This window comes from Pantherophis guttatus, chromosome 13 (assembly GCF_059756535.1).
Source record: "Pantherophis guttatus breed Tessera chromosome 13, ASM5975653v1, whole genome shotgun sequence".
Lineage (NCBI taxonomy): Eukaryota > Metazoa > Chordata > Lepidosauria > Squamata > Colubridae > Pantherophis > Pantherophis guttatus.
Window position 1 is genome coordinate 15402798 of NC_142075.1, and position 27245 is coordinate 15430042.

General features: G+C 42.2%; 1 protein-coding gene across 5 annotated transcripts in view; it reads left to right on the forward strand.

The window, feature by feature from the left end:
* Nucleotides 1-27245, forward strand: part of ARNT2 (aryl hydrocarbon receptor nuclear translocator 2) — a 104258-nt gene that overhangs the window by 49478 nt on the left and 27535 nt on the right. For all 5 annotated transcript variants that reach the window (XM_034421392.3, XM_034421393.3, XM_087877919.1 and 2 more), the window contains 5 exons: nucleotides 4311-4413; nucleotides 8035-8100; nucleotides 10689-10774; nucleotides 22590-22666; nucleotides 26785-26919. In XM_034421392.3, the coding sequence (XP_034277283.1) occupies nucleotides 4311-4413; nucleotides 8035-8100; nucleotides 10689-10774; nucleotides 22590-22666; nucleotides 26785-26919 (467 nt within the window). The remainder of the gene's footprint in view (nucleotides 1-4310; nucleotides 4414-8034; nucleotides 8101-10688; nucleotides 10775-22589; nucleotides 22667-26784; nucleotides 26920-27245) is intronic.

Genomic DNA, 27245 nt, shown 5'->3' on the forward strand with positions numbered 1-27245 from the left:
TGTTTCCTGTTGTTTTTCCCAAATAGCCTGTGGAATATTTTTCTTGGAGTAGAATCTTTTTTCATGGGGAGTGGGATTGTTGTTATTATCTTATCCAAGTCAAACTGAATTTCTCTTGTATAAGGCAACAGCAGGGAGCATAAGAACGAGTGCACAGGGGCATTTAAGGATATCAAGATTTACCTCTGTCTTAGTGAGACTGTGGCTACATTTGTGCAAGTCTTCTGTAGCTGCTTAACTTGGTTGGGGTTTCCCCCCGCCCCCAACCGAAAAAAGATGCAGTAAAAACAAGGGCATGGATCTTAGTTTGAGAGGTAGACTTGCCCTGAGATGCATTCACACATTTTTTTTATTTGTCAAACATGTATTAGATAGCAGATATAAGCATAAACGTAGGATTTTCGTTTTAGAAGTAGTTTGTTGTGTACCACTGAATCAAAGGCTTTACAGAAGTCTATGTAAATTGTGTCTATTGCTTTGCTCTGATCAAGTTATGTAGTCCATATGTTTTTGCAACGTAGGTAGGAGTTGAAGATTACAGGATAATTTTTTTCTGAAACCAAAACAACCAGTAGGTTGTTTGTCTCTAAGTGGAGGGTAATGGATTGGTTAATGATGGATTCCATGACTTTGCAGGTGATGCAACATAAAGAGATTGGTCTGTAATTTTCAACTAGGCTGGTGTCTCCCTTTTTGAAGACATTATACAACATTGTGTAGTGTAGGATGCTTTTGTTATAGTTTGTTGAACAAGTCGCATAAGAGCCTGGATGGCAGAGAATGTGAAGTCAGGTTGAATGGTTGATGCATTATTTGAAACAAAGTGCACGGGTTTGTGTGAACCAGGGCCAAGTTGCGAAATTTTGGAAAATCTAGGTAAATGTGTTCCTTTTTTTTTTCTTCCTAAAGGGAGGTATTTGTGAAACCTATTTCCGGAGTACTTCATCCAGTTGTTCCTACCAGATCTATGCATTTGCTTCCTACCAAGCTATTGTCCTGCTGGTTATTAGTCCTTTTAATTTAATTTGGACAACTGGACAGTTGATTTCTAGCCCTTAGGCACATTTTCATTCCAACATTGCCAGAAAATGCTTGGGGAGTGGTGCGCTGGCCTAGAGGTGGAGCTCTCGCTTCACAATCAGGAGGCTGTGAGTTCGATCCCAAGTAGAGGCAGATATTTCTCTCTCTGGGCACAATGAGAATAGATCTGCTGTACGAAACTCCGCATTGGCGACAGGAAGGGCATCCGGCCAGTAAACACTCTGCTAGCGCCATTCGGTTGCCCATACTCCACCCCGCGAGGGATTATGGGGTCGTTAAAAGAAGATGATGATTGCCAGAAAATGCTTGGGATTTTCTGAAGATGTGTTCTTGTAGAAGATTTTGATTCAACGTGGCAAGAAAAGTTACAAAGTGGAGCAAAACTCACTTAACAGATTTCTCACTTAGCAGCATAAATTTCGAGCTCAGTTGTGGTCGTAAGTCTAGGACTACCAGTACTATAGAATCTGAGGATCAAAGGAAGGAAGGAAGGAAGGAAGGAAGGAAGGAAGGAAGGAAGGAAGGAAGGAAGGAAGGAAGGAAAGGAAAGAAGGAAAGGAAAGGAAAGGGGCAGTTTTGAATTAGGAGGTCGAACCAACTGCTTTAGTGGGAATCGCAAAAGAGAGGGCAACAGAATGAAAAAAAAATGGGCAGTGTACTTTAGTCCTGGTTTCATCATTTTGTGGGGAAAGTGATGGGGCAATGATGAATAAACAAGCCTTTTTTTTTCTTTTTGGAACAGGAAGCATTAGGCTGCGGAGGTGACAAAGTTCAAATTATGGCCTTGTTTTCCTAATTTCTTCCTTTTGAATAAGACAGATCCTGGTAGGGTGAAAACTTGGGAAAAATGAGCAATTTACTGGGAAAAAAAATATGGGAAAGGCATACTTTCCTTTAAACTTTTGTATGCGTTGCTTAATCTTGAGAATTTAGGGATTTCCAGTGTAGTCTGTTGGTTTGAGGGATTATTAATTTGATTTGCTGTGTCCATAAAAATCTGCATCTTGCACATGACAGACGCAGCAGTGGGTACCCGCAAATGATTGGAGGGTTAGGTCATCCATTTGTTGTCCCGCTTTCTGTCTCTGAAAAGAAGGCCATTTGGGATGGTGCAGTGTGTGATTCAGGAGAAGAACCGGGCGTCTGCTAATCATCTTTCAAACATCTCCGACAGCATTCCTAAGTGAAGATGTAAGGAGTCAAAAATACGAGTGTGGGCAGTTTGCTTCATTAAGGTATCCCGAGCCAGAAAAAGCAGAACAAATTAGAACAATTTTCATAACTGTCTCAGCACTGGGAGCGAAGGAAGAAAGAAGCACATACGTTTTCCCGTATGTGACTTAACTGTGAGCATCAAGCATGAGGATTTTTTCCCCTTCTTTACTAGATGATTTATGGCCGAGGTTTGTAATTCATTGTCCTGTTGCGGCAGGGTCCAAATTCTCAGAATGTATGCTTGCTTTCATTGGATGCTTTGTTTCTCCTATACACGGTATATTTTATGGCTGCGAGAGACTATAAATCCTTCCATTCCAATCAATCTTCACGGCTTCTATTGGTTTAAATGTGGTTTTACTTACCATTATTTGAGCCTCCTGGGCTGATATATATTGATTTAAATCAAGGATCGGCTTTGTAATTCTGCCAAACTTAATCCTCTCTTTTCATTGTGGCCGATTATTTTTTCTTTCTTTCTTTTTTTTTTTAAATAGTCTTTATTTACATTTTCCTTTAAAAACAAACAAAAAAATAACAATACACCATATAAATAATGTACAACACAAAGAACATTACAAATAACATACAAGTGGTAGGTACAGATGGTACCTTCATATCTGAGTATTCAATATAATATTACATTCCAGGGGAGATAGAGCAACTCATCTCTCTTAATATATCAATTAGGTCTAACCGACCTCACTTGATATAGTTTCCTCTTTAACAATCCTTCCACATTTACTTTGGGTTATGATATTCTCTTCTCTAAACAAATATATAGTTTCTCCCAAGATAAACATGTTTGTGATTGGTCCTTATCTTTTAATTTTTTGGTTAATTTATCAGCTTCTTCACAATCCAGAATCTTTTTTATGATTGCTTTCTCTGGTGGGATATTCTGGTTTTTCCAAAATTGAGCGTATATCAATCTCGCCGCTGTAATAATGTGAAGAGCTAAATACCATGAATCCTTCTTGATCTTATCCGGTTTGGAGCCGAGCAAGCATGTCTCTGGTGACCATTCAATTTTTTGTTCTAAAATCTCATTCAGCCATTTTTTAATTTTCCCCCAAAATTTGTTTGCTTCCTGGCATGTCCACCATTGATGATAGTAAGTGCCTTTTTCTTGCCCACATTTCCAACAAACCGCCGATTATCCAGCAAACATTTTAGCCAGTCTATCAGGGGAGAGATGCCACCTATATATCATCTTATAAATGTTTTCCTTATAGGTCGTGGAGACTACTGATTTCATATTTTCCCACCATATCCCTTGCCATTTGTCTAAGTGAATTGGGTACCCAAAGTTTTTCCGCCAGACAATCATTGTGTCTTTGATTAACTCATCACCTATCTCTAATTCCATTAGTAATTTATAACTTTTTGAAATCATGCCTTTTTCTTGGCCCATCAAAATTTTATCTAATTTTTGTAAATCCATGTGTATGCCTTTTCCATCTCTGTCTTTTGAATTTGGATTGGATCTGCAAATAGGTCCACCAATCTATTTGTATTCCTAATGAGTTCAATTCCTGTTTAGATTATTTTTTCTGATTAATAAACCAAAACATCATTATGATTGCATAGACATTGACACAGGTTTAATCTATGCCTACTACAAAAATTGGTATCCTTGTCCTAGGAACCTCAGTGGCAGAAACTCTTGACTTCTGCTTAGAATTTGTGTAATACATTCACACATTTTTATGCCAGATTCAACTGCTGAGCTTCTAATGGGTACAGCTGTAGCCATTGTAGAACAAGGCACTGTTGGTACATTTCTGGGTGAGTTCAGACGTGCAGCAAACTAGCTAATGTGAAAGGCTTAATGAAGATACTGTAATTGCTGGATTGGTCCACTCTGCTGTTATTCCTTCCTCCTTGCTGCCGGTATTGTATGGAACTATAACACGGTTCTGAAATATTATACTCCTAACACTGTAAAATGATTTGAATTTGAATTTGTGGTCTCTTAAGTCATATTGCCTTCTTGGTGACCTATCTTTTTCTCCTTTTTGTTCTCGTTTGCGCTTCCCCTTCCCGCTGTGTAGGGAGGATTTTGGATTTGAAAACTGGCACGGTCAAGAAGGAAGGTCAACAGTCTTCAATGAGAATGTGCATGGGATCCAGGCGTTCCTTCATATGCAGAATGAGGTATGCTATTCCTGCTTTCATCCTTAAGGGAAGACTAGAACCTCCCTTCTTAGCCCAGTACCTTAATAGGAGCCTGAGTGGCGTAGGAGGCTAATGCCTCCTACTAAGGCAGCATTTAACATCCAGCTGCCTGCAATTACTGCAAGTTCAATTCTCACCAGGCTCAAGGTCGACTCAGCCTTCCATCCTTTCTAAGGTGGGTAAAATGAGGACCTGGTTTGTGGGGACAATAAGCTGACTTTGTATAAAATATACAAAAGTATGAAGGCTATTGCTTAACGCATTGTAAGCCGCCCTGAGTCTCCGGAGAAGGGCGGCATATAAAAATAAATAAAAATAAAAATAAAAAAATAATACCCACTGCACCACACTCAGTGGTGGGATTCAAGTAATTTAACAACCGGTTCTCTGCCCTAATGATTTCTTCCAACAACCAGTTCACCAAATTGCTCAGAAAGTTAACAACCGGTTCTCCCGAAGTGGTGCTGAATCCCACCACTAACCACACTGGTATTCATTCATTCACTCATTCATTCATTCAATCAGAATAGAGCTGGAAGGGACTAATTCAACCCACTCCTCAAGCATGAGACCCTATACCCGTGATGGCGAACCTATGGCACGCGTGCCACAGGTGGCATGCAGAGCCCTCTCTGTGGGCACGCCAGCTGTCGCCCCTGCCCAGCTCCACTGTGCATGCATGGTCTTTGGTTCTCTGCCACACATGTGCAAGGGGGGGTGCATGGGGGATGCGTATGCACAGCGGGGATGCATGGGGGGTGCAGATTGGTGCAGAAAGCTTTCCAAGCCCAAAACAGGGCGGCGGGGGGGGGGGCTCACGCGGTACCCCCACACCCTGTTTTGGCTTCCAGGTTGGTGCAGGAGGCTTTCCAGGCCAAAATGGGGCGGGGGGACGACACACGAGCCCCTCCCCCCAGTCAGGAAATTTCTCCTTAGTTCTAGGTTGCTTTTCTCCTTGATTAGTTTCCACCCATTGCTTCTTATTCTGCCTTCAGGTGCTTTGGAGAAATAAGTGCTACAACTGTCAGAAAAGAATGATCCCAATTGCAAACTAGCAATTTTCAGAAAGTGGGTGCTTGTTTTCATTAATAATATCCATAAATCTGCATCTTGTGAAGGGGTGGGTTTTACCCAACCTTTACTACCGGTTCTCAACCGGAGCGCCCACAGATCCTCCATTATGACGTCCGGGCAGGTGGGCAGAGCTTCTCGCTGCTTTTACTACCGGTTCGCAAGAAGCGGACAGAATTGGTTGCAACCCACCACTGAGCTTGTGTTTTTTTTGAAACTTATGAGTCAGTTGCTCACATCCTTTCCTTGGTTGTGTTTACCAGAACTTGAACTCATCAGATTGACTATGGAATGTGATCCATTGTGTCATCCTACTACATTATTATTCAAATTGTTATTTCTGAGACGTAAGATCGGAATGGAAATGTGGCCTTATTTCTGTTTCATAACAAACCACATTTTTTTATTCGTAAGGGGAAAGAACACAAATAACTAATCACCCAGCTAATTTTAGGCACATGAGCAATTTTTGAGAATATCTTCATTTTTCCAAATTTGAAATACTTTAGGTGTCTTTAAATACTTTATTTTTTTTTAAAACCTCACCGTATGGCAATAATTAAGCTTTCTCTTTTGGGCCTGTGGCTTATGGTTTAACCATTTTTGGGTCTAAAATAAATATTTGGGATTCTTATACCCATCTTAAAGCTGTCACTAAACATGGACCACATGATTTGGACATCAGCCGTCTTTGACTCTCCTCAGTTTGCTTTGTTTACCATTTTGTCCAAAGAAGAGCTTATGTAATTGAAATTGCATTTTATTTTACCATCTTGAATTAGCCTAATACGTTTGTGGTGCTACTATAGATTGGCACCCCCCCCCCCCCATGGTCAGAACAGCTGCCTTTTTTAAATTTTTGTTCTTAGATGTTTTTTTTTATTATTATTATTCTTTTGGTTTGGTAAGTACGTGGATTTATCCATATAACCATGGAATCCTACATCAAATGGTTAGCCTGACTAGGTGGCTCAGTGGCTAAGACACTGAGCTTGTTGATCAGAAAGGTCAGCAGTTCGGCAGTTCGAATCCCTAGTATAGGTTTCCTGCGTGAGCAGGGGGTTGGACTAGATGACCTACAAGGTCCCTTCCAACTCTGTTATTCAAATGGAGAAAAATAATCTCTACCTGACGGTTAATAATCAACAAAGTTGTGGATGCTCCAACACTGGAGGTTTTTAAGAAGAGATTGGACAACCAATCTCAGGGTGCCGTCAGCCAAACAGTGTTGACTGGCGGCCCCCAGGGGGAGAGCCTTCTCTGTGAGGGCACCTGCCATCTGGAACGAGCTCCCCCCGGAGATACGGAGGATCCCGGATCTGTGCACGTTTCGTCGTGCTCTCAAAACATTTTTATTTCAGCAGGCTGGCCTGGCCTAACTCTCCCTTTTAAATTTTTAAATCGTTTAATTTGTTTATAAATTGGGTGTTTTAAATTTGTTTTGGCCAAAAAAATTTAATAATTTTAATGGATTTTTAATGTTTGTATTATCTGTATTTTATCTTGGCTGTTCACCGTCCTGAGTCCTTTGGGAGTAGGGTGGTATAGAAATTTGATAAATAAATAAATAAAATAAATAAACCGTTGTTCTAAAATGGTTGTCCAATCATTCAGGCAGGGATGGTAGATTGGACTAGACGTTCCAATAAAGATGATTAGGGAACTGGAGGCTAAAACATATGAAGAACTGTTGCAGGAACTGGGTATGTCTAGTCTGGTGAAAAGAAGGACTAGGGGAGAGATGATAGCAGTCTTCCAATATCTCAGGGGCTGCCCCAAAGAAGAGGGAGTCAAGCTATTCTCCAAAGCATCTGAGGGCAGGACAAGAAGCAATGGGTGGAAACTAATCAAGGAGAGAAGCAACTTAGAACTAAGGAGAAATTCCCTGACAGTTAGAACAATTAATCAGTGGAACAGAAGTTGTGAAGGCTCCAACACTGGAAGTTTTTAAGAAGATGTTGGATAACCATTTGTCTGAAATGGTATAAGGCTTCCAGCTTGAGCAGTTGATTGGACTAGAAGACCTCCAAGTTCCCTTCCAATTCTGTTATTCTGCTCTTCTGTATTCTGTAAGGTTGGAGTTTTTAATCTTTGGCTAGTATCGCTCCTCCAGTGATTACATAAAGCTACAACAAAATGACTTCTGGATCAGCCTACAGAGAGATACAGATTAACGGTGTTAGAAGGGACCTTGTAGGTTATCTAGTCCAACCTCTTGCCCAGAGAGCAACAAAAAGAGAACCACCTCCTTTAAGACGACACTATTAATTGGATTACTTCTTCTTAGTTCTAGGTTGGATCTCTCTTTGGTAAGTTTCCATCCATTATTTCTTCTCTTGCCCTCAGTTGTTTTGTAGAATAGGTTGTGACTTCGACGCGAACACAAAGCAAAGCAAACACCAACCCATAGTCTTTAAAAGCCTTCTGCTACCAAGGTTTCTGGCTGCAGTTGTGTTACTCTAGTGTTGTGGTTTGTTCCCTGCAATCAAGTAGGATGGCTAACTTGTCTTATGCTGTTTTCATTTCTAGATGTGGAAATGCTCCATTGGATCATTTACCTCTGAACAGGATAACAACTATGAGGAAAAGATACAGGTTGGTGTTTTCTGTTCCTTCTTTGGCGTAACCATCAGTTGGTTAGGTCGTTACCCAAGACCCTTAGAAAAATGTTGACTTATTATACAATAGGCCCGTGATGGCGAACCTATGGCACGCATGCCACAGGTGCCACGCAGAGCCCTCTCAATGGACACGCCAGCTGTCAACCCAGCCCAGCTCCACTGTGCATGCATGTGGGTGTTGTGGCCCGTACGCGGCCTGTGCGGCTGGTGGCTGATTCAGACAGCGAGGAGGCTGGTGTGGTGCTGCGCCAGCAGCCTGTGCAGCTGGCACTCGAGCTGGACAATGAGGAGGCTGGAGAAGATGTGGTGCCAGAGGCGGGGATTCAGCCAGGGCCTTCAGAACCTCCAGAAGCTCCCATAAGTGAAGAGGAAGAAGAGGAGGAGCCTCTTCTCAATGCATGAGTGTGCAGAGCTGCCAAAAGGCAGGAGTGGCTCCTCAGGAGGAGGTCTCTTCGAGAGTAAAGCTTGGGGCTAATTGGCCACTTCCTTAGCCTATTTAAGGAGGAACGCTGACTGAAGCAATTTGCAGGGAACAACTTCGTTCATTCTCCTTCATGCCTTGATCTTAGTTCTCTGCAAATTGCTTCTGGGCTTTCTGCCAACCATAGTAAGATTACGATTATTTATTCTTTGGATTCTTGCAGGCTGTTAAGAAAGTTAATTAACAGCCTTTGTTTGAAAAAAAAAAACCCTGATTTTAGTTTAGTAAACTAAGGTTTGTACAGACTTTGTGTGTGCTGCGTTCTTTGGGGTCCGTAGCTGGGACAGAACAGTGGGCCTCCTGCCGGCCAGCTGGTGTTTGGGTCTCTGCCGCACATGTGCAGGGGGTGGGGCGCATGGGGGATGCGCATGCACGGGGGGTGCAGATTGGTACAGGAAGCTTTCCAGGCCCAAAACAGGGCATGGGGGGGCTCACGCGGCACCCCCACACCGTATTTTGGCTTCCAGGTTGGTGCAGGAGACTTTCCAGGCCAAAATGGGGCACGGGGGGGGGACACACACAAGCCCCCCCCGCCCGGTGACCCATTTTGGGCCCGGAAAACCTCTTGCACCAACCTGGAAGCCAAAACAGGGCATGGGGCGGGGGGGGGGGTGATGCGCATTCACAGGGGCAGGTCGCATATCCGTGGATTGCTCGTGTTGCATTTTGAGGGTTCTGGCATGCGCACGTACATTAGCGTGCACACCTGAGCGCTTTGGCACTCGGCACCAAAAAGGTTAACCCTCACTGTAATAGGCAATGCTTGGGTTGACAAGATAAGAGCCTTGGTGGCGCAGCAGACTAAAGTGCTGTTAAGTAGCACCAGCTGCCTGCAATTACTGCGAGTTCAAATCTCACCAGGCTCAAGGTTGATTTTCAGCCTTCCATCTGTTTGAGGTAGGTAAAATGAGGACCCGGTTTGTGGGGGCAATAAGCTGACTTTGTATAATAAAGAACACCACTTGGGGGGAGGGGGGGAAAGCCCTACTAAGCAGGTATATACAAAAGTATGAAGGCTATTGCTTAACGCACTGTAAGCCGCCCTGAGTCTCCGGAGAAGGGCGGCATATAAATCGAACCAATAAATAAATAAATAAATAAGTCTCAAAAGCATCAGTTCACATTCTTAATGGCCTTGGGATCAGTGATGGCAGAGGCGTTTCATGTTTGACACGTGGACTCTAAGGAATTCCGCAAACGTGCCAGTGGGCTAGTTGAATTTGAACAGACCCATCAAATTAAAACATTGGCCAAAGGGTTGGGGTGAGCATAGAACGATTCGTTCTATGCTCACCCCAACCCTTTGGCCAATGTTGCCAATGTCCTTTTACCAAAGGACTAAACCACAGTTATTCTTAGTGTTGGAGACGAGCATCTGTTTTCTTAAATTGCAGGGTTTAAAATGTGCTCAAAACAAGATTTATTATTTGTCATTCTTCCTGTTAATTACGTTTCATGGGGAATGTAATTAAAGGAAATACATGTGGTTTGTGCACGTTTCTGCTTAATGGCTGCCTGCGTGCATTTGCATGTGTGTATGTGTTGAAGTATGTCTGTGTATTTATAAGCGACATTTAAATATATATATGTGTGTGTATACTTAGCTGTATTTCAAATAGGGAAGACCAAGAAGGGAATATAAATATTGCAACAAATTTGGTGGCTGTTCTTTTCAATTGGTTCTTTCCACGTATATTCATTTGCAGATTTCATATCCCAAATGTTTTGTTCTGCTGCAAGATTTGAGAAATGACATCCGTTTATTGGCAATATTTTCTTTTAAAAGTAACACTGACTTCCAAATGATCTTACAGAAGAAATAAATTGTGGCTTTATGCTGTATGTGACTCACCCAGTTTCTTCTATAGTCTCTTTCCGTGGCTTCCGATTGACGTAAGGGAGCGCTTGAGTTTGGACCTTGGGCCAGATAGGAAACATCTCTGCTTCAAAGAGGGAGTCACTCTGATTGAACTATGAAAAGAGGATTCAGAGAGTAGCGGTAATAAATTTGAAGGATCGTCTTGATTGAAAAACAAACATGGTTATTTTTTTATTTTTTTTAAACTCTGCTTTCTATTTAGAAACGGTCTGGGCCCGGTGAAGGAAGGAGAAGCACAATATGCTGTGGTCCATTGTACTGGGTACATCAAGGCATGGCCCCCAGCAGGTAACATAGATAAAGCAGAGTATAAAACCTTCCATATGAATACCTTTGCTTTGGGTTGTTTCCAGAAGTGAACAAGAGAGGTGTTTGGAAGCTCATTCATGACCAGGGATTCTTGGCCAAGGTTCCTTCCTTCCTTCCTTCCTTCCTTCCTTCCTTCCTTCCTTCCTTCCTTCCTTCCTTCCTTCCTTCTTCCCTCCCTCCCTCCCTCTCCCCTTCCCTCTCTCTCTCTCTCTCTTTCTTTTTCTTTCGCTCTTTCTCTCTCTTTCTTCCTCTTTCCTTCTTTCCTTCATTCTTTCTTGGAACAAAGAAGCTTCTCTTATATAGACCTCAGGGAACTTCAAAATTTTAGAATCCCAGGCAGGGGTGAAATCCAAAATTTTTCCCTACCGTTTCTATGGGCATGGCTTGGTGGGCGTGGCAGGGGAAGGATACTGCAACATCCCCATTCCCTCCCCACTCCTGGGGGAAGGATATTGCAAAATCTCCATTCCCACCCCACTCTGGGGCCAGCCAAAGGTGGTATTTGCCGGTTCTCCGAACTGCTCAAAATTTCCGCTACCGGTTTTCCAGAACCTGTTAGAACCTGTTGGATTTCACCCCTGATCCCAGAGCTTTGAATCACATTGTATATGATTTTCCTACATGAAATCAGCATTCACAATATCTTTATCTCTGTGGTTTTTAATTGTATATCATCGGGTGAGAGAACACAATTCAGAATTCCACACCTACATGCCAAGGCATTTTTGAGTCTTTACTCTTGAGCAGCCATCAATACACACTAAATTCAAGTGCTATTTATCTCAAGAAATTGACACCCTTAGCAAATTTCTACAGGCCATGCTAGGATAGGCAACACAGCACATCTCATGGTCTACAGTTCCTCAGGTCCACAGCTAGCAACTGTATTAAAAAAGATCAATTTTTAAAACCCCAGAAGCCTTTATACATTTTTCTCCTGCTGTAATCTTTCCTCTCTGATGGCCAATTCTGAACCTAGGAGAATTTCGAAAGGAATTTTCTTTTCGGAGAGAAGAAAATCTGATTTTTATTTTTATTTTTTTTTAAACCCTATACGTAAGCCTTCATTCCAAGCTACCACACCCTCCAGTTCTTCAATAAAGCATTTCTGTTTTGAATGAGGTCTTCTGGGAATATATATATTTTTTCTTCTTGGCCCATTGCACTGTACTCTAAACATGCTGTAACTCAATATCACACACGGGGATATTTACATACGGGAAAATGTGGAAAACAGTTGGAAACCCAAGAGGGGATTGTGTCCAAAGTTGTCAAGAGATGGTTTGGCTGACCTTATTTCTTGGATCTGCTGAAGAGCGTCTTTTCTCTCTGACAGCCCCTGCTGATGTGAATCAGAACAGGAGTTATCTTTGGTTGTGGACATTTGGATGTATTACCAGCCTAAAGCAGTGATGGTTTTATTTCCTTGGGGTTGCAAATATCACCGTGTCCCCATCCTACTAAGGCTGTAAGAGGTTTTAGTCTGGTTGAACTTACTATAGAGCTGCAGGTATTGCTCGTGGATCATATATTGTAGTGTGGCTCTTCCAGAGGTCTGCAAAGAATAATTATGTTGTGTTCAGGGAAGGAAGAGGATTTTGCAGGATCCATTGGGACTATAGGTTTAGTCTTCCAAGCTTTCAGACTCGTCCTGGAGCCCATCCTCAGGGAATTTCTCTCCCACCAGAATGTGTGCTTTGGGCTATTCTATGCCTAAAGTACGTGTTCTATTTATGTGGTGCCTGGTTGTGTGTGGGTTTTTAGTTGTTTATTGGGATATTAGTGGCCAACTATGAGCCACACAGAACCAGGCACCATATAGAATAATAGAGTTGGAAGGGATCTTGGAGGTCTTCTAGTCCAACCTCCTGCTTAGGCAGCCCTACACCACTTCAGACAAATGGTTATCCAACACATTCTTAAAAACTTCCAGTGTTGGAGCATTCACAACTTCTGGAGGCAAGTAGTTCCACTGATTAATTGTTCTCACTGTCAGGAAATTTCTCCTTAGTTCTAGGTTGTATGTATGACAGAATGTAAATATGTGGGGTTAGTGCAAAGTTGTGTGAATCTTTCCAAATGTGGTTATATCTTAAACACGTACAACTGGACTAGCAACCATTTCAGATGCAGAAGGCAAAAGAGCTGTGGTGGCGCAATGGTTAGAATGCAGTATTGCAGAATAACTCTGCCCACTGCCAGCAGTTCGATTCTCACCGGCTCAGGGTTGACTCAGCCTTCCATCCTTCCGAGGTCAGTAAAGTGAGGACCTAGTTTGTTGAGGGTGATATGTTGACTCTGTAAACCGCTTAGAGAGGGCTGTAAAGCACTGTGAAGCGGGATATAAGTCGAAGTGCTATTGCTATTGCTAAATTGGGAAGAATTGCTAAATTCTTCCCCCCCAACCTTTCATGACCAAAATATCTTGTATGAAAACCCCATAATCTTGTGACCAATTGCCAAATGTTCATGATGTCTTCTGAGAGATGGCCTAGTTTTCTGTTATCTTAGAAATCTCCTGAATTGCAAATGTTTGAAATTGCATTAGGGTAATTTAATTTTGTGAAGTCGTTTTTGAAAAGAGGCAGGTTCCCAGGTCCTTCACTTGCCAACTCCTAACTTTCCCTTGAAGAGGTTATTTGAGCATTAAATTTTAGTTTTTCTCTTGATTTACTTTTTTAAAAACTGCTTGGAGGAGTGAGAAAGCACAGGATCGTTGGGTTACATTAGCAGTCCAACTACCTGTGTATACAGGTAGTCCTTGACTTACACAGTTCATTTAGTGACCATTCAAAGTTACAACAGCACTGAAAAAAGTGTCGTATGATGTTCTTCACACTTATGACCGTTGCAGCATCCCTCTGGTCCAAATTCAGATGTTTGGCAAGTCACTTACATTTGTGACAGTTGTCACAATCACCTTTTGCAACCTTTTGAAAAGCAAAGTCCGTGGGGAAACCAACTTCACTTAATAGCCATGTTAATAATTTTACCAACTGCAGTGTTTCACTTAACAATGGGGGCAAGAAAAGTCGTAAAATGGGGCAAAATTCCTTAACAAATTCCTCACTTAACAACATAAATTTTTCTGTAGTGCTCAACCGAAATTGGACACTACCTGTAATTTCTTCTTAGAAAAAAGGGGAAAGTTGGTTGCCGGCACGTAACAATCAGACAGCCATGTTTTTGTTTTTCTGTGGGGTTTTTTTCTTCTTCTTTTTTTAGATTCAGAGGTAGACAATACATAACGGCAAACAGCTGCTTTCTAAAGCATTTCCCCATCTTAGAAAGAAAGAAATTGCACATTTTTTTTAAACTTTGAAGTATTACAAACATTTTTGGAAAACGAACGTTTCCATTTTAATTGTGTGTATATTTGTTTTAAGGAATTTCTCCAGAGAGGTCTTGAGTGATGAGCTGGATCAGATGTCATAGTGAATATAGTGAAAAGAATGTAAATGGAGCCAAGGATGTTCCAACTGCTCTTAAGCAATGTGTGTATGTGTATTTGTTGAATGCGTGCAAGGATATAGCACACCCTGCATTCTTTGGGCCTTTCAGGAGCCTTTGAATTGTGACTTAGCCTAATTGGCTTCTTATGGTTGCTCTGTACCCTTCAACAATGGAAAAAATGTGGAGGGGGAGGGGAGTGGATTCTTTCATGGCATTTTCAGTTGTCTCATAAGGGTCTTATGAAAACAAATACATTTCGACTTCATTGTGAAAGAATCAACAAAATAATTGGAAGATGGTAAAGTCTCCACCGAAATGTAAGAACATTTGCTTATCTCACCAGTGACGGTGATGAATAATTACATTAATGGTTCTTTTCTGGCTTAGAAGCTTATTATTTATGCTGGCCTTTCCCAACTGGGTGCCTTGCAGGGAATCATGGGAAATTTAGAGAATTCTAGGTGCTATAAGGGACGCGGTGGCTCAGCGGCTAAGATGCTGAGTTTGTCGATCAAAAGGTTGGCAGTTCAGCGGTTCGAATCCCTAGTGCCGCGTTATGAGCTCCCGTTCCTTGTGCCAGCTTCTGCCAACCTAGAAGTTCGAAAGCACATAAAAAATGCAAGTAGAAAAATAGGGACCACTCTATTTGGTGGGAAGGTAACAGCATTTCGTGTGCCTTTGGCATTTAGTCATGCCGGCCACATGACCACGGAGACGTCTTCGGATAGCGCTGGCTGTCAAGGTCCCTTCCAACTCTATTATTCTATAATTCTTATTCTTAATCAGCCTCTGCCATTTTCAGCTCATCCTACCGTGTGGAATATCTAGGTCAGTAGGAGGTCTTCCAGTTGGATCTTTGGCAGTAGAAACCATATCACTAGCTCAGTATATTTAAAAAATGAACTTCTCCATCATGGTTTGCTATGCACAAACGAGTTCCCTTTCAAATCAGTTAAATAAGTATTTGCCGTTCTGTTCTCTCTTTTTTTAATGTACCTTGTTTATTTGTCACGGACTGTGATGCAGGCCCTCAAGTTCAGCATAATTTGTACTGAAGCTTGATTTTGGACCTATAACTTTTAGCAAGAGACAGAACTATCTCCGGCAGTCGCTTTTATACACAGTAGACCCAGCACACAAGAAATATTGTTAACTGGGGGGAAATTGAATTTGTTCAAATTCCTCTACTCTATAATGGAATTATGGCTGTTAAGATCAGGTCCAGAGGAAACAGCAAATTTCTGGCTCCTGTCTGCTTTGAGAGAGAACTTTTGGAACAACCCGTATTGAGCAGTGAAACCGATAACTTAGAAGGTTCTCGGTTGACCCCAGAAATTTGCAGAACTCAAAATGATCCTCTGATATTTGAGTATCTGGTTTTTAATTGCTACCATTGAGGCTGTTTGTATAAACTGTGACTGTGAAGATTTTTCTTTTTCTATTGGAGTATAGTTTCTTATGATCTAGCTCAAAGACACAGCAAAGGAATGGCCAGCATCCCATCCCATAGTACAGCACATGCTTTTCATGCAGACTGCCCCCGGTTTCAAGCCACAGCTCATCCCACTGAAAACGGAAAGCATTTTACCTTAGATTTTCCGCCAGAGTGGCCTACTAAGACAGCATTTAACATCCAGCTGCCTACAATTACTGCGAGTTCAATTCTCACCAGGCTCAAGGTCCACTCAGCCTTCCATCCTTTCTAAGGTGGGTAAAATGAGGACCCGGTTTGTGTGGGCAATAAGCTGACTTTGTATAAAATATACAAAAGTATGAAGGCTATTGCTTAACGCATTGTAAGCCGCCCTGAGTCTCCGGAGAAGGGCGGCATATAAAAACAAATAAAATAAAATAAATAAAATAAAATAAAATAAATCTGCGGTGTGGGCAAGTGGTCAGATTGGGAGTAAACTAACTTTTAACATTCTTGAGAATTTAGATCGATGGATAGATCTATTTCTATATTGCAAACTATGACTTGGGAAATACTTTTCAACGTGTTCTGTTTTTCTAAATTTTATCCAGGGCATCTGTCTGCCAGATTACAGCCTGGGCATCTTGACTCAGAAGGTAGCAGAGATAGAGCCCAATGGACATCAGTGTAATAGCAATTTTTTGCCTTGGAATCTGCACTCTTTTAGTCCTGTCCGACTTTTCTTCTGACCTAACAATTTAAAAACAGGGATGAGGCATCTAAGGCCCTCTGAAAGTTGCTGAACTGTAATTCTCTGTACCCCTCACCACTGGCCCTTTGGGAATTGTAGTTGAGCAATATCAGGCAGCCACAGTTTTCTCAGCTTTTCATGAAAACGCTTGATCAGCATTTTGCATTCATATTCCATGAGACCCTTTGTTTCCTTTTCAGTCCTGCTCTGCTTTTCTAACCTCCTCCCAGTATTTCTTCTATCTCAATTCTTATTTTATAATCTTAGGAGCATGAGATAAGAAGGGAGTATCTGTCTAGTCTGCCCCCAGTCAGAATGCAATATGTGGATTATGTTTTAAATATCTAAATTGCCTCTAAAGGCCAGCGAAAACACAATATCTTTTCAAAAAAAAAAAAAAAACCCTATCATAATGAGAAGAAAATACCAATCTCCACTCTTTGCCAGCTCTCCTGTAGCTTTCTGTTTATTGTTTGTTTCATCCAGATGGGAGAATTGTACCCTATTGTTATGGAAGTCATTCAAAGCTTCCCCAATTATTCAGATAAAAGCTGGGTCAAGCCTTTATCTGAATGATCTTTTGGGTCCTGAAAGAAATTGGAAGATTGAACATCACTAAATCTTCTGGCTTTACTGGGTGTATCTTTCTCTTTCTCCCTTGTCTTTTGCATCCCTTCTTTCCTCAGTTATTTGTAAAGGCTTCCTCAGACAGCCATTTTGCTTTGTTGCATTTCTTTTTCTTTGGGATGGTTTTAGTTGCTACCTCTTGTACAATACTGCAAACCTCCGTCCATAGTTCTTCAGGCACTCTTTCTATCAGATCTAATTCCTTAAATATATTTGTCACCTCTACTGTATAAGTATACTGTATAAGGAATGCAGTGGCTCAGTGGCTAAGACACTGAGCTTGTCTATCGTAAGGTCGGCAGTTCAGCGGTTCGAATCCCTAATACCACGTAATGGGGTGAGCTCCCGGTCCTTGTCCCAGCTTCTGCCAACCTAGCAGTTCGAAAGCATGTAAAAAATGCAAGTGGAAAAATAGGGACCCCCTTTGGTGGGAAGCTAACAGCGTTCTGTGTGCCTTTGCTGTTTAGTCATGCCGGCCAAATGACCACAGAGGCGTATTTGGATAGCGCTGGCTCTTTGGCTTTGAAACGAAAATGAGCACCGCCCCCTAGAGTTGGGAACAACTAGCACATATGTGCGAGGGGAACCTTTACCTTTACCTTACTGTATATTCATCAGAAGGACTCACTGGAGAATGCTGGGAATGACTGAGGGCAAAAGAAGAAGGGGACAGCAGAGAACGAGGTGGCTGGATGGAGTCACTGAAGCAGTCGGCGTGAGCTTAAATGGACTCCGGGAGATGATAGAGGAGAGGAAGGCCTGGAGGAAAGTTGTCCATGAGGTTGTGGTGGGTCGGACACGAGTTCGCAACTAACAACAACAAAATCTTCTGGCTATAGCCAGAATAAACCACTAGGATTTACAAGCAGAAAATCCCGCTTGTGTGTGTGGCTTGGTAGAAGCCATTCTGCCTTCTTAAACAAGACCTTGGGTTACGATTTTTCCATTAAAATAGTACTTGCTTGCATCCAAAGTTGGAAGCCACAGAGCTGACCTCTCGGAAACTCAGTATGACTTTATTTCTGTCCTTTCTTTAATACCAAAAAACAACCCCATGCCTGCCAGACATTCCACACAGTCCTATGCTCTTTATTATATAGCACCAAACAGATGTCTCCAAATAAAATAAAAAACAGATCTCCTTGTGTCAGATTCATCTGAGTTACACGCTCAGCTGTTCAGCTCTGTTGTTGCAGTTCGGAAGAGTTTCAGGGAACAAAGGAAGAAATCTTTTTTTCCTCCTCCACACCAGGGGTTGAGGTGGGGGAGAAGTTGTTTTTCGGCTCATTTTTGCCTCCTTCCTGAGGTTAGAGTCACAAGGATCTTTGTTCCCCCCCCCTGTAAATAAAGGATGCTAATTTTATCTTCTTTTTTTTCTCTCAGAAGGCCATTAAGAAGATGTTTTTATTCTCTCTCGTCCATGCTGAGAGGAGGCTGAAAGTTCTCCCTCATAAATAGAAGGAAAGGAAATGTGACAGGCCTTTCCAGAACCATCTCTCAATTACCTCAGCCTCCCCAACCACCTTTCGCGAGAAAAAGTACCACGTTTTTCAAGGTTGTATAAGTAATTTGGGACATGCAGTACCTAAATTGGAGAGTGGCTGCTGACTCCCTGCCAAAAACAGCATTGCTGGGGGGAAAAAAAGGATGTTGGTTTGTGTAACATTTGCATCTGCTAATGGATAGTCCTAGAGGCATCTTTAGAAATAATTGCTAGGTTTTAAGGAGAAGTGCAAAATATTTCATTACAGTGGATGAAGGCTATGACCAAATAATCTGTGTGTCTACTACTCAGTCTACTATCCAGACATGATTTCGGCACCCCAATTGCCCTTTCCCTTCCCTTCCATATTTCATTTGAATGATTGTCTACGGAGATTCTCAATCATCCAAGTCAAGGTTGTCCCAAGGGGGCCTTACCAGTTCTGAAGAAGCTTCTTGGATGAGAAACAAAACATTTTCAAAGAAAGAAACAAGGGGGACTGGAGGCAAAAGCATATAAAGAACACTTGCTGGAATTGGGTATGTGTAGCGTGATGAAAAGAAGGACTAGAGGAGACATGATAGCAGTCTTCCAGTATCTCGGGGCTGCCACAAAGAAGAGGGAGTCAAGCTATTCTCCAGAGCACCTGAAGGCAGGACAAGAAGCAATGGGTGGAAACTGATCAAGGAGAGAAGCAACTTAGAACTAAGGAGAAATTTCCTGACAGTGAGAACAATTAATCAGTGGAATAACTTGCCTCCAGAAGTTGTGAATGCTCCGACACTGGAAGTTTTTAAGAAGAGGTTAGATAACCATTTGTCTGAAGTGGTGTAGGGTTTCCTGCCTGGGCAGGGGGTTGGACTAGAAGACCTCCAAGGTCCCTTCCAACTCTGTTATTCTAGTCTAACTAAGTTCAGTTGCCTTTCAAACAGTACCTTTGCGACATAAAGAGTCTGGATGACTCTTTATGAAGAGAACATCTTGAAACCAGCTTTTAAGCATCAGTTAGAGATCTCAGCCACAGCCATGTTCATTGTGACCACTATCTTGGTTTTTTTTTTTTTTTTACAATCCTTCCCTGCATGCCTTTTTTATTTTTTGGAAGAAGAATTTCAGTCACCCAGCATTTTCATCTTCCGGAGCCAGGCTGGAAATAGACATATTAGCAGTTTTTAGTGCTTTGCTTTACAATGGTTGACATCCTGTTCTTTCTAACTGACATGGCGAAACCTTTAAAAATCATCTGGTGCTGAGGCTCAGATGGGTGTCCTGAGTTATTTCCATGGGCAGTGGTGGAATTTAAATTTTTTTACTACTGGTGCTGTGGGCGTGGCTTGGTGGGCGTGGCAGGGGAAGGATACTGCAAAATCCCCATTCCCACCCCACTCCTGGGGAAGGATACTGCAAAATCCCCATTCCCACCCCACTCTGGGGCCAGCCAGAGGTGGTATTTGCTGGTTCTCTGAACTACTCAAAATTTCCGCTACCGGTTCTCCAGAATCTGTCAGAACTTGGTTGAATTTCACCCCTGGTGCATTGTTGTCCATGAGACAGACCACTGATTCTAATGTCGGCTACTACCAGAAGCATGTACCAATCATGATTTATTTTTGGCCAACGATAGAGCCAAGAAGGTGGCTTCATTCTGGCAGTTTAAAGTTTGAGCTGGACACGGAAGAAAAAGAATTGACTCTAAGAATTGTATGTGGCTCTAGTGAAATGAACATGAGATTGTAATGAAAAACTAAAAATAGATTGAATAAGGCTGATCTGGACTCATCAGTGATGTACATGACAATAAATTAAAAAATTTGGTGCTGGAACATCAGTTAGATAAAATGCCCTGTTTAAATTCTATCCTCAAATTTTTGTCCATATACTTTGCTGCCAATTCACTGAGAGTGTCTTATGTCCTCCAAAGCATTGCATTAACCCAGCCCATGAATTGCACCAATGAAATGCACTTTTCCCACTGCTCGGTATGTACGTTTTACCAATTTAATTTTATTTAAGCAAACGTTGGCCTTCCCCTCCCCTTGCTCCATTTCAATTAAGGGATCTCATATTTCTGAGAAGGAAATAAATTTTTATGCAGTCCATATGATGTTTTTTCCCCCCCCTTAATCAGATTTGTTCACTGCATGACAATGAGGGGAAAATATTTGCGAGGAAGGCATGCTGTAGCTTGATGTCCATGCCTGCAGGAATCGAAGTAGGACAAATGTTCCCCTCCAGACTGCACATTGATGCACGTCTTGCACAGTTGATACCCACAGTAATGTTGATAATACAAAAATATCTTTCTTTCTTTCTTTCTTTCTTTCTTTCTTTCTTTCTTTCTTTCTTTCTTTCTTTCTTTCTTTCTCTCTCTCTCTCTCTCTCTCTCTCTCTCTCTCTCTCTCTTTCTTTCTTTCTTTCTTTCTCTACCTTCCTTCTTTCCTTCCTTTTTTGCTTTCTTGCTTCCTCACAAACTCAGATCAAACTCAGAATGTCCTCACAAACTCAGATCTGATGTTCAGTATATGAGCCCCTGGTAGGCTGGGGGCATGTAATTAATTAATTAATTAATTCTCACAGTTCATCCAAGAAGAAGAAAATGGAACTGTTTTAAGGAAGGAGCATCAGGTGTTCCTAGGCTGCTCTTCCAGGTGCTGTAGTAAAATGGTAACTGTCTTTGTCTTTGTCTGCAGCCAACACCAATGAGCTCATAATGCCCAGTGAATACATTTGAAGCATGCCAAATGCATGCTAATCCTTCATGCAACAGTGGCACTGGCTAAAAAGCCAGTAGCACCATGGAGAGGGCATTCCTCTTCTTGGCTCTCCACCAGCACCTAAAATATTTGTTTTCTTTAAGGCTTTGGCTTAATTTTGGGTGCAACACTTGGACAACTGTAATGGTTTTGTGATTAATGTAGTTTTTCACTGGCAAAGCTACTAGCAACCTGATCATTTTCTTACTTGTTCAGAAGCCAGTCTTAATACCTAAGTGTCAAACCTTTCTTATATACAATTGAGTCCAAAATTTCTGTTGTTATGCAAGGCAATTGTTAAGTGAGTCCTGGGCCATTTTACAATCTTTTTTTTGGCATGATTGTTAAGCGAATCACTGCAGTTAAGGCTTCAATGATTTCCCTGGCTATTTTTGTACCTGCTCAGCCAACAATCTTAGTAGCTGCAAAATTTGAATGTGCATTTGTTCATTTGCAATGTGAAGCTACCGGTGAGAGTTCGGGCCTCCTCTTCTGACTGTTCTTGCAATCTGGTAAAGCATGATCTTCCTTTCTCCTCAACCTGACTAAGAGGCCAAAATTTCTTCTCCCAATGATTCAAACACTCAAGGGAATAAGGAAGGCTTTAAATAACTCAGTCAAGAATTTGTAGGAAGTTTCTGGCCCCAAAACTCATTTTGGGAAATCAGATTACTTAAAAGACTTGGATGGGGAGATTATGCTGATGTACCAATCAAAGGTATTTGCGTAACCCCAAGGCACTAAAAAAACAGCATTCTGACCTGCCTTGTTTTTTTAAACATGTTTATAGCATTAAATTCCATTAAAAGACTGAAAACAAAGTGGAATGAAACTCCTTGCCTTTTTTTTTTCTTTCAGGCAGCTGTTTCTTTTCAACATCATACAATATGTTGGTGATTTACAGTAAAAACAACTGCCCTGAGATGACAAATCTAATATCTGGATGATCCTATCACTTTCCTATTTTTATTCTTATTTTGCATTTATAGGAATGTCTGTAAACATCTACTTGGTTTAACATGGGTCAGCAAGGCAGTATACAAAAACAAACCATTAAAAGCAAATTACTAATGAAATGGGTTCAAGAACCAAAGTGTTTCAGGACTAAAATGAGAAGAAATGTGTTTTTCAATCTCTGGACTGAAAATTATTAACAGCAGGACAGCTTCAATATGTTTTTACTGGTACCAGAAAATTAGTTCAAATCGGGCCATCTTGTCTTCCCAGAGTAGCTAACGAGATCTTTCTCAGCTTTCTGATCCTTCTAACTTTCTTTTTTTTAACAAATTGTTGTTTTGGGAAAATAATTTTAGGAATGACCATACCAGAAGAAGATGCTGAAGTGGGACAAGGCAGCAAATATTGCCTGGTGGCGATCGGAAGACTTCAGGTAAAAAATACTTTGTGGTTACAAATAGGCTTGCAAAACTCTGTGGCTTGTTTGCTTGCTTGCTTGCTTGCTTGCTTGTTTGTTTGTTTGTTTTAAATTATTATAAAAGCTAATCTCCAAAGCACCTGAGAGCAGGACGAGAAGCAATGAATGAAAACTAATCAAGGAGAGAAGCAACCTAGAACTAAGAAGAAATTTCCTGATAGTTAGAACAATCAACCAGTAGAACAACTTGCCTCCAGAAGTTGTGAATGCTCCAACACTGGAAGTTTTTAAGAAGAGACTGGATTGCCATTTGTCAGAAATGGTATAGGGTTTCCTGCCTAAGCAGGGGGTTGGACTAGAAGACCTCCAAGATCCCTTCCAACTCTGTTATTCTATTTTAAATTATTGGACTTCAAATAACAACAGTAATCCCAGCTGAAATGTAAGGCCAATAGAACAGATATATAACAATGCTACCAAATATATCACTATCTGAATACACGTAAGATCTACATACTTCATTATGTATAATTCGGGACAATGGATCAATTCTTGATATCTAGAGGTGTTATTCTTCCCTACCGAGGAATCTGTTTGGGGTCAAAGCTCTGGATCATCTAATGCTTAAGGTGGATAGTTTTTTTTTCTGCTGTGTATCATGTTATCTCAAAGATAAGAGACAGGATTGAAGTCAACGCAGGTTAGAATCAATGCCCAAAGTAGAATGGGACCTCCATTCCTTTGCAACATTCACCCTTTCCATCTCTTCAACCAGCAGCCTATGGGGAAAGGAAGAGCATCTCTTGAACAAGGAGAGGTTCAACCTGGAAATAAGGAGAAGTTTTCTGACAGGGAGAGCAATCAACTGATGGAACAGACGTTGCCTTCAGAAGCTGTGGGAGCTTCATCCCTGGAAGCTTTAAAGAAGAGACTGGATTGCCATTTGTCAGAAATGGTGTAGGGTCTCTTGCTTGGGGAGGGGGGGGTTGGACTAGATGACCTACAACCGTGATGGCAAACCTATGGCACGCATGCCACAGGTGGCACACCAAGCCATATTGGTGGGCAGGTGAGCATTCCTTAGCTCAGCTCCAGCACGCATGCCCACGCTGGCCAGCTGATTTTTGGGCCTTCTGGGCCCACCGGAATTCGGCAAACAGAAGGGGATGGGGAAGGTTGGTTTTGCCGTCCCCAGGCTCCTAGAAAGCCTCTGGAGCCTGGGGAGGGCAAAAAAACAGGCCTATTGGGCCCACCATGCCATCACATGCCAAAAGCGGGAGGAGCATGGGGGGTCGCACATTGCATGCATGGGGGGCAGGGCGCATAGAATTATGGGTGTGGGCACACACACGCGTAACCCCCCCCCCGGTACTGCCTCCGTTTTTGGCACGCGATGGCCAAAAGGTTAGCCATCACTGACCTACAAGGTCCCTTCCAACTCTTGTTATTCTGTAAAACACTGCTGGCTCTTACCAGAAGTCTGAAATGTTCTCCTGCTACAGGCTTTGGAAATTGCACCAAAGGCTATTTGTATGGTACTGTATGTCCCAGTTTTTCCACTTTGAGGCATCTTGAAGTAGGGATTCAATACATAAAGATGAGGAAGATTGATCTACCTGGCAGAGACTCTCCAGCATTGGTTTTCATACCTGGTTGGAGATGCTGGAAACTGGACCAGGGAACTTTGAGATACAAGGCAGGTACTCTGCCTCTGAGCTATGGCCCAGTCCATCCATAGAAGGAACATAGAATAATAGGTTTGGAAGGGAACTTGGAGATTTTCTAGTCCAACTCCCAGGTCATGGCAGGAGACCCTATACCAGTGATGGCAAACCTTTTTGGCACTGTGCCCAAACTGGAACGTGCACACGTGTGTGCATGTGTGTACGCCGGAGCACCAGAAACCCTAAGACCAGCTGACTGGTGTGTGCATGCCTATGTTTTCCGGGCCCTTTTCAGGCCATTTTTGGCCATTTTTTGGGGCCAATTTCGAGCCGTTTTCAGGCACTCCAGTGCCTGTGAAGACCAGCTGGCTGGCTGCCGGAAACCAGAACAGAAGCTGGCGACATCGCGCGTGCCCACAGAGAGGGCTCTGCCTGCCACCTCTGGCACGCGTGCCATAGGTTCACCATCATGGCCCTATGCTCTTCTAGAAAAATGGCTGCCCAACTCTTCTTGAAAACCTCCAGTGATGGAGCACCCAGAACTTCTGGAGGCAAGGAAGCAGCATCAAGAGGGCCTCATCCTGATCGTTGCCTTGTGATGACCATTGATCTTTGTTTTGACCAGTACATGAGGTTCCACATCACAGGTTGAGTCCATACACACAGATCAGGGTCAATGGTCAATAATAGGAGTGACAAGTTTTCATTGAATAGGACAAAACCAGGGGTCTTATTTTACATACTAACTAATCAGGTAAGCTGGATACGCGAATAAAAGTCCTACATTGGTTTTTCCTGAATACTATTAAAGGTAGATATTCTCACGTTAGAATAGAATAGAATAACAGAGTTGGAAGGGACCTTGGAGGTCTTCTAGTCCAACCCCCTGCTTAGGCAGGAAACTCTATAGCATTTCAAATAAATGGTTGTCCAGTCTCTTCTTAAAAACTTCCAGTGTTGGAGCATTCACAACCTCTGGAGGCAAGTTGTTCCACTGATCAATTGTTCTAACTGTCAGGAAATTTCTCCTTAGTTCCAGGTTGCTTCTCTCCTTGATTAGTTTCCACCCATTGCTTCTTGTCCTGCCCTCAGGTGCTTTGGAGAATAGCTTGACTCCTTCTTCTTTGTGGCAGCCCCTGAGATATTGGAAGACTGCTATCATGTCACCCCTAGTCCTTCTTTTCACCTGGAAGTATGCTTTGGAGTCTTTAATCCCACTTGGTTTTCAATGTCGCCGACTTTCTTGAAGAGGCATAATGTGGTCTTGGCACTGCTGACTTCTTTACGCTTTAAGTACGAAAGCCAAACATTATTTAGGGGTTGCAGAAACGAGGAGAGGAAGAACATAATCTGCTAACGGTGCAGCTGTCAAAATAAGACTGCGGTTCCGAAGGATTATTACACGATATGTAGAGAACCAAAAGCCTTTCGCCCGAGCCATGCTGTGAGGTCAACAGCTAGGGAAGCGTCACCACAAAGAAATCAGGAAGAGCGTACATGATGAACTCTTCTCTCCCCAGGAAGTGCATAATCCAGCTGGAAGCCAACCTGTTCTCCTTCCTTAGGGTGAACAGGTTGACACGGTTTCAGTTCTGGGGGCGGGGAAGAACAACGCTGGGACGTGTTTCTTCACTTGAGAAGTGCATCTGGCACACTGTGGGATAGAGAAAAGAGTTCACACAAGAGCAACCTGGTCTAGAGCCCATTTCGTCATAATACCCTCTGTACTCGCATGGCTTTCTCGGCTGGCCAAGATCTCACTCATTGCTGCCAAAAAGTTGGGTTGCTGCTGAAAAACTCTTTATAGTAGGTACTACTTTCTAACCCAGGGGTGTCAAACTCGCAGCCCACGGGCTGGATGCATCACACGTCGGCCACGGCTACAGCCGGTTTAGCGAAGGGGGGGAAAGTCACGATACGTCACGTGACGACACCATGATGAAGCGAGTTTGACACCTCTGTTCTAACCCATTGATTTATCCCAAGGACCATATTCCTCAGCAGCAGTTTTCTGGGAAATTTTCATTCCCATTTTCAGGTGCATTCAGGCAGTTTGGGTTTGATTTTCAGTAGAATTATTAGCACTGAATGGAGTCCTTAGTGTTTTAAATTTTTTCCTATTCTGGTTGTTTTGAACATTTTCAAGAAGGTTGTTTAGAAACCCAGCCTGGCCTTTTTTTAAAATATTATTTAATTTATTTATATTATTTATTTAATTTTCCTGGATGCCAGACCTTCATTTGTCCTATCTGATTGCTTGAATGATTGTTCCCATTTGAGATGGGAAGTTACAGGCTCAGATCCATAACCATTCGATCTTCTATTGAACGTTGCATCCAGTTATACACTGTTATGTAGTTTTCTTTTCACAAGCACCAATAAAATCGTTTCTTGTAAATTGTATTTTGATGATTCCCCCAACCCCTGCCATTTTTATGGAATAAAGCATGTGTAAATTATTTTTCTCAGGTGACCAGTTCGCCGGTGTGCATGGATATGAATGGAATGTCGGTCCCCACAGAATTCTTATCCAGGCATAGCTCAGATGGAATAATTACCTTTGTGGATCCAAGATGCATCAGTGTTATTGGCTATCAGCCACAGGTCTGTTCGTTCTTTTTGCCTAAATCACCAAATATTCAGAGTTTGCCTGTGAATATTTTTAAAGAGGGCCAGAGCCAGAAGTGGAGGGCTGGGGTCTCAAGAGAGAGGAAGAAAGGAAGGAAGGAAGGAAGGAAGGAAGGAAGGAAGGAAGGAAGGAAGGAAGGAAGGAAGGAAGGAAGGAAGGAAGATTGAACCTTAAATGGCTTAAATAACATTCCTTTGTCATCAAATCATGTATCTTCTATAAATATGTATCATGTTAGTCTTATTGGCTCTTCTCCAGGAGTGGGCTACTGGGGGTTTACAGGGGTTCGGGAGAACCTCTA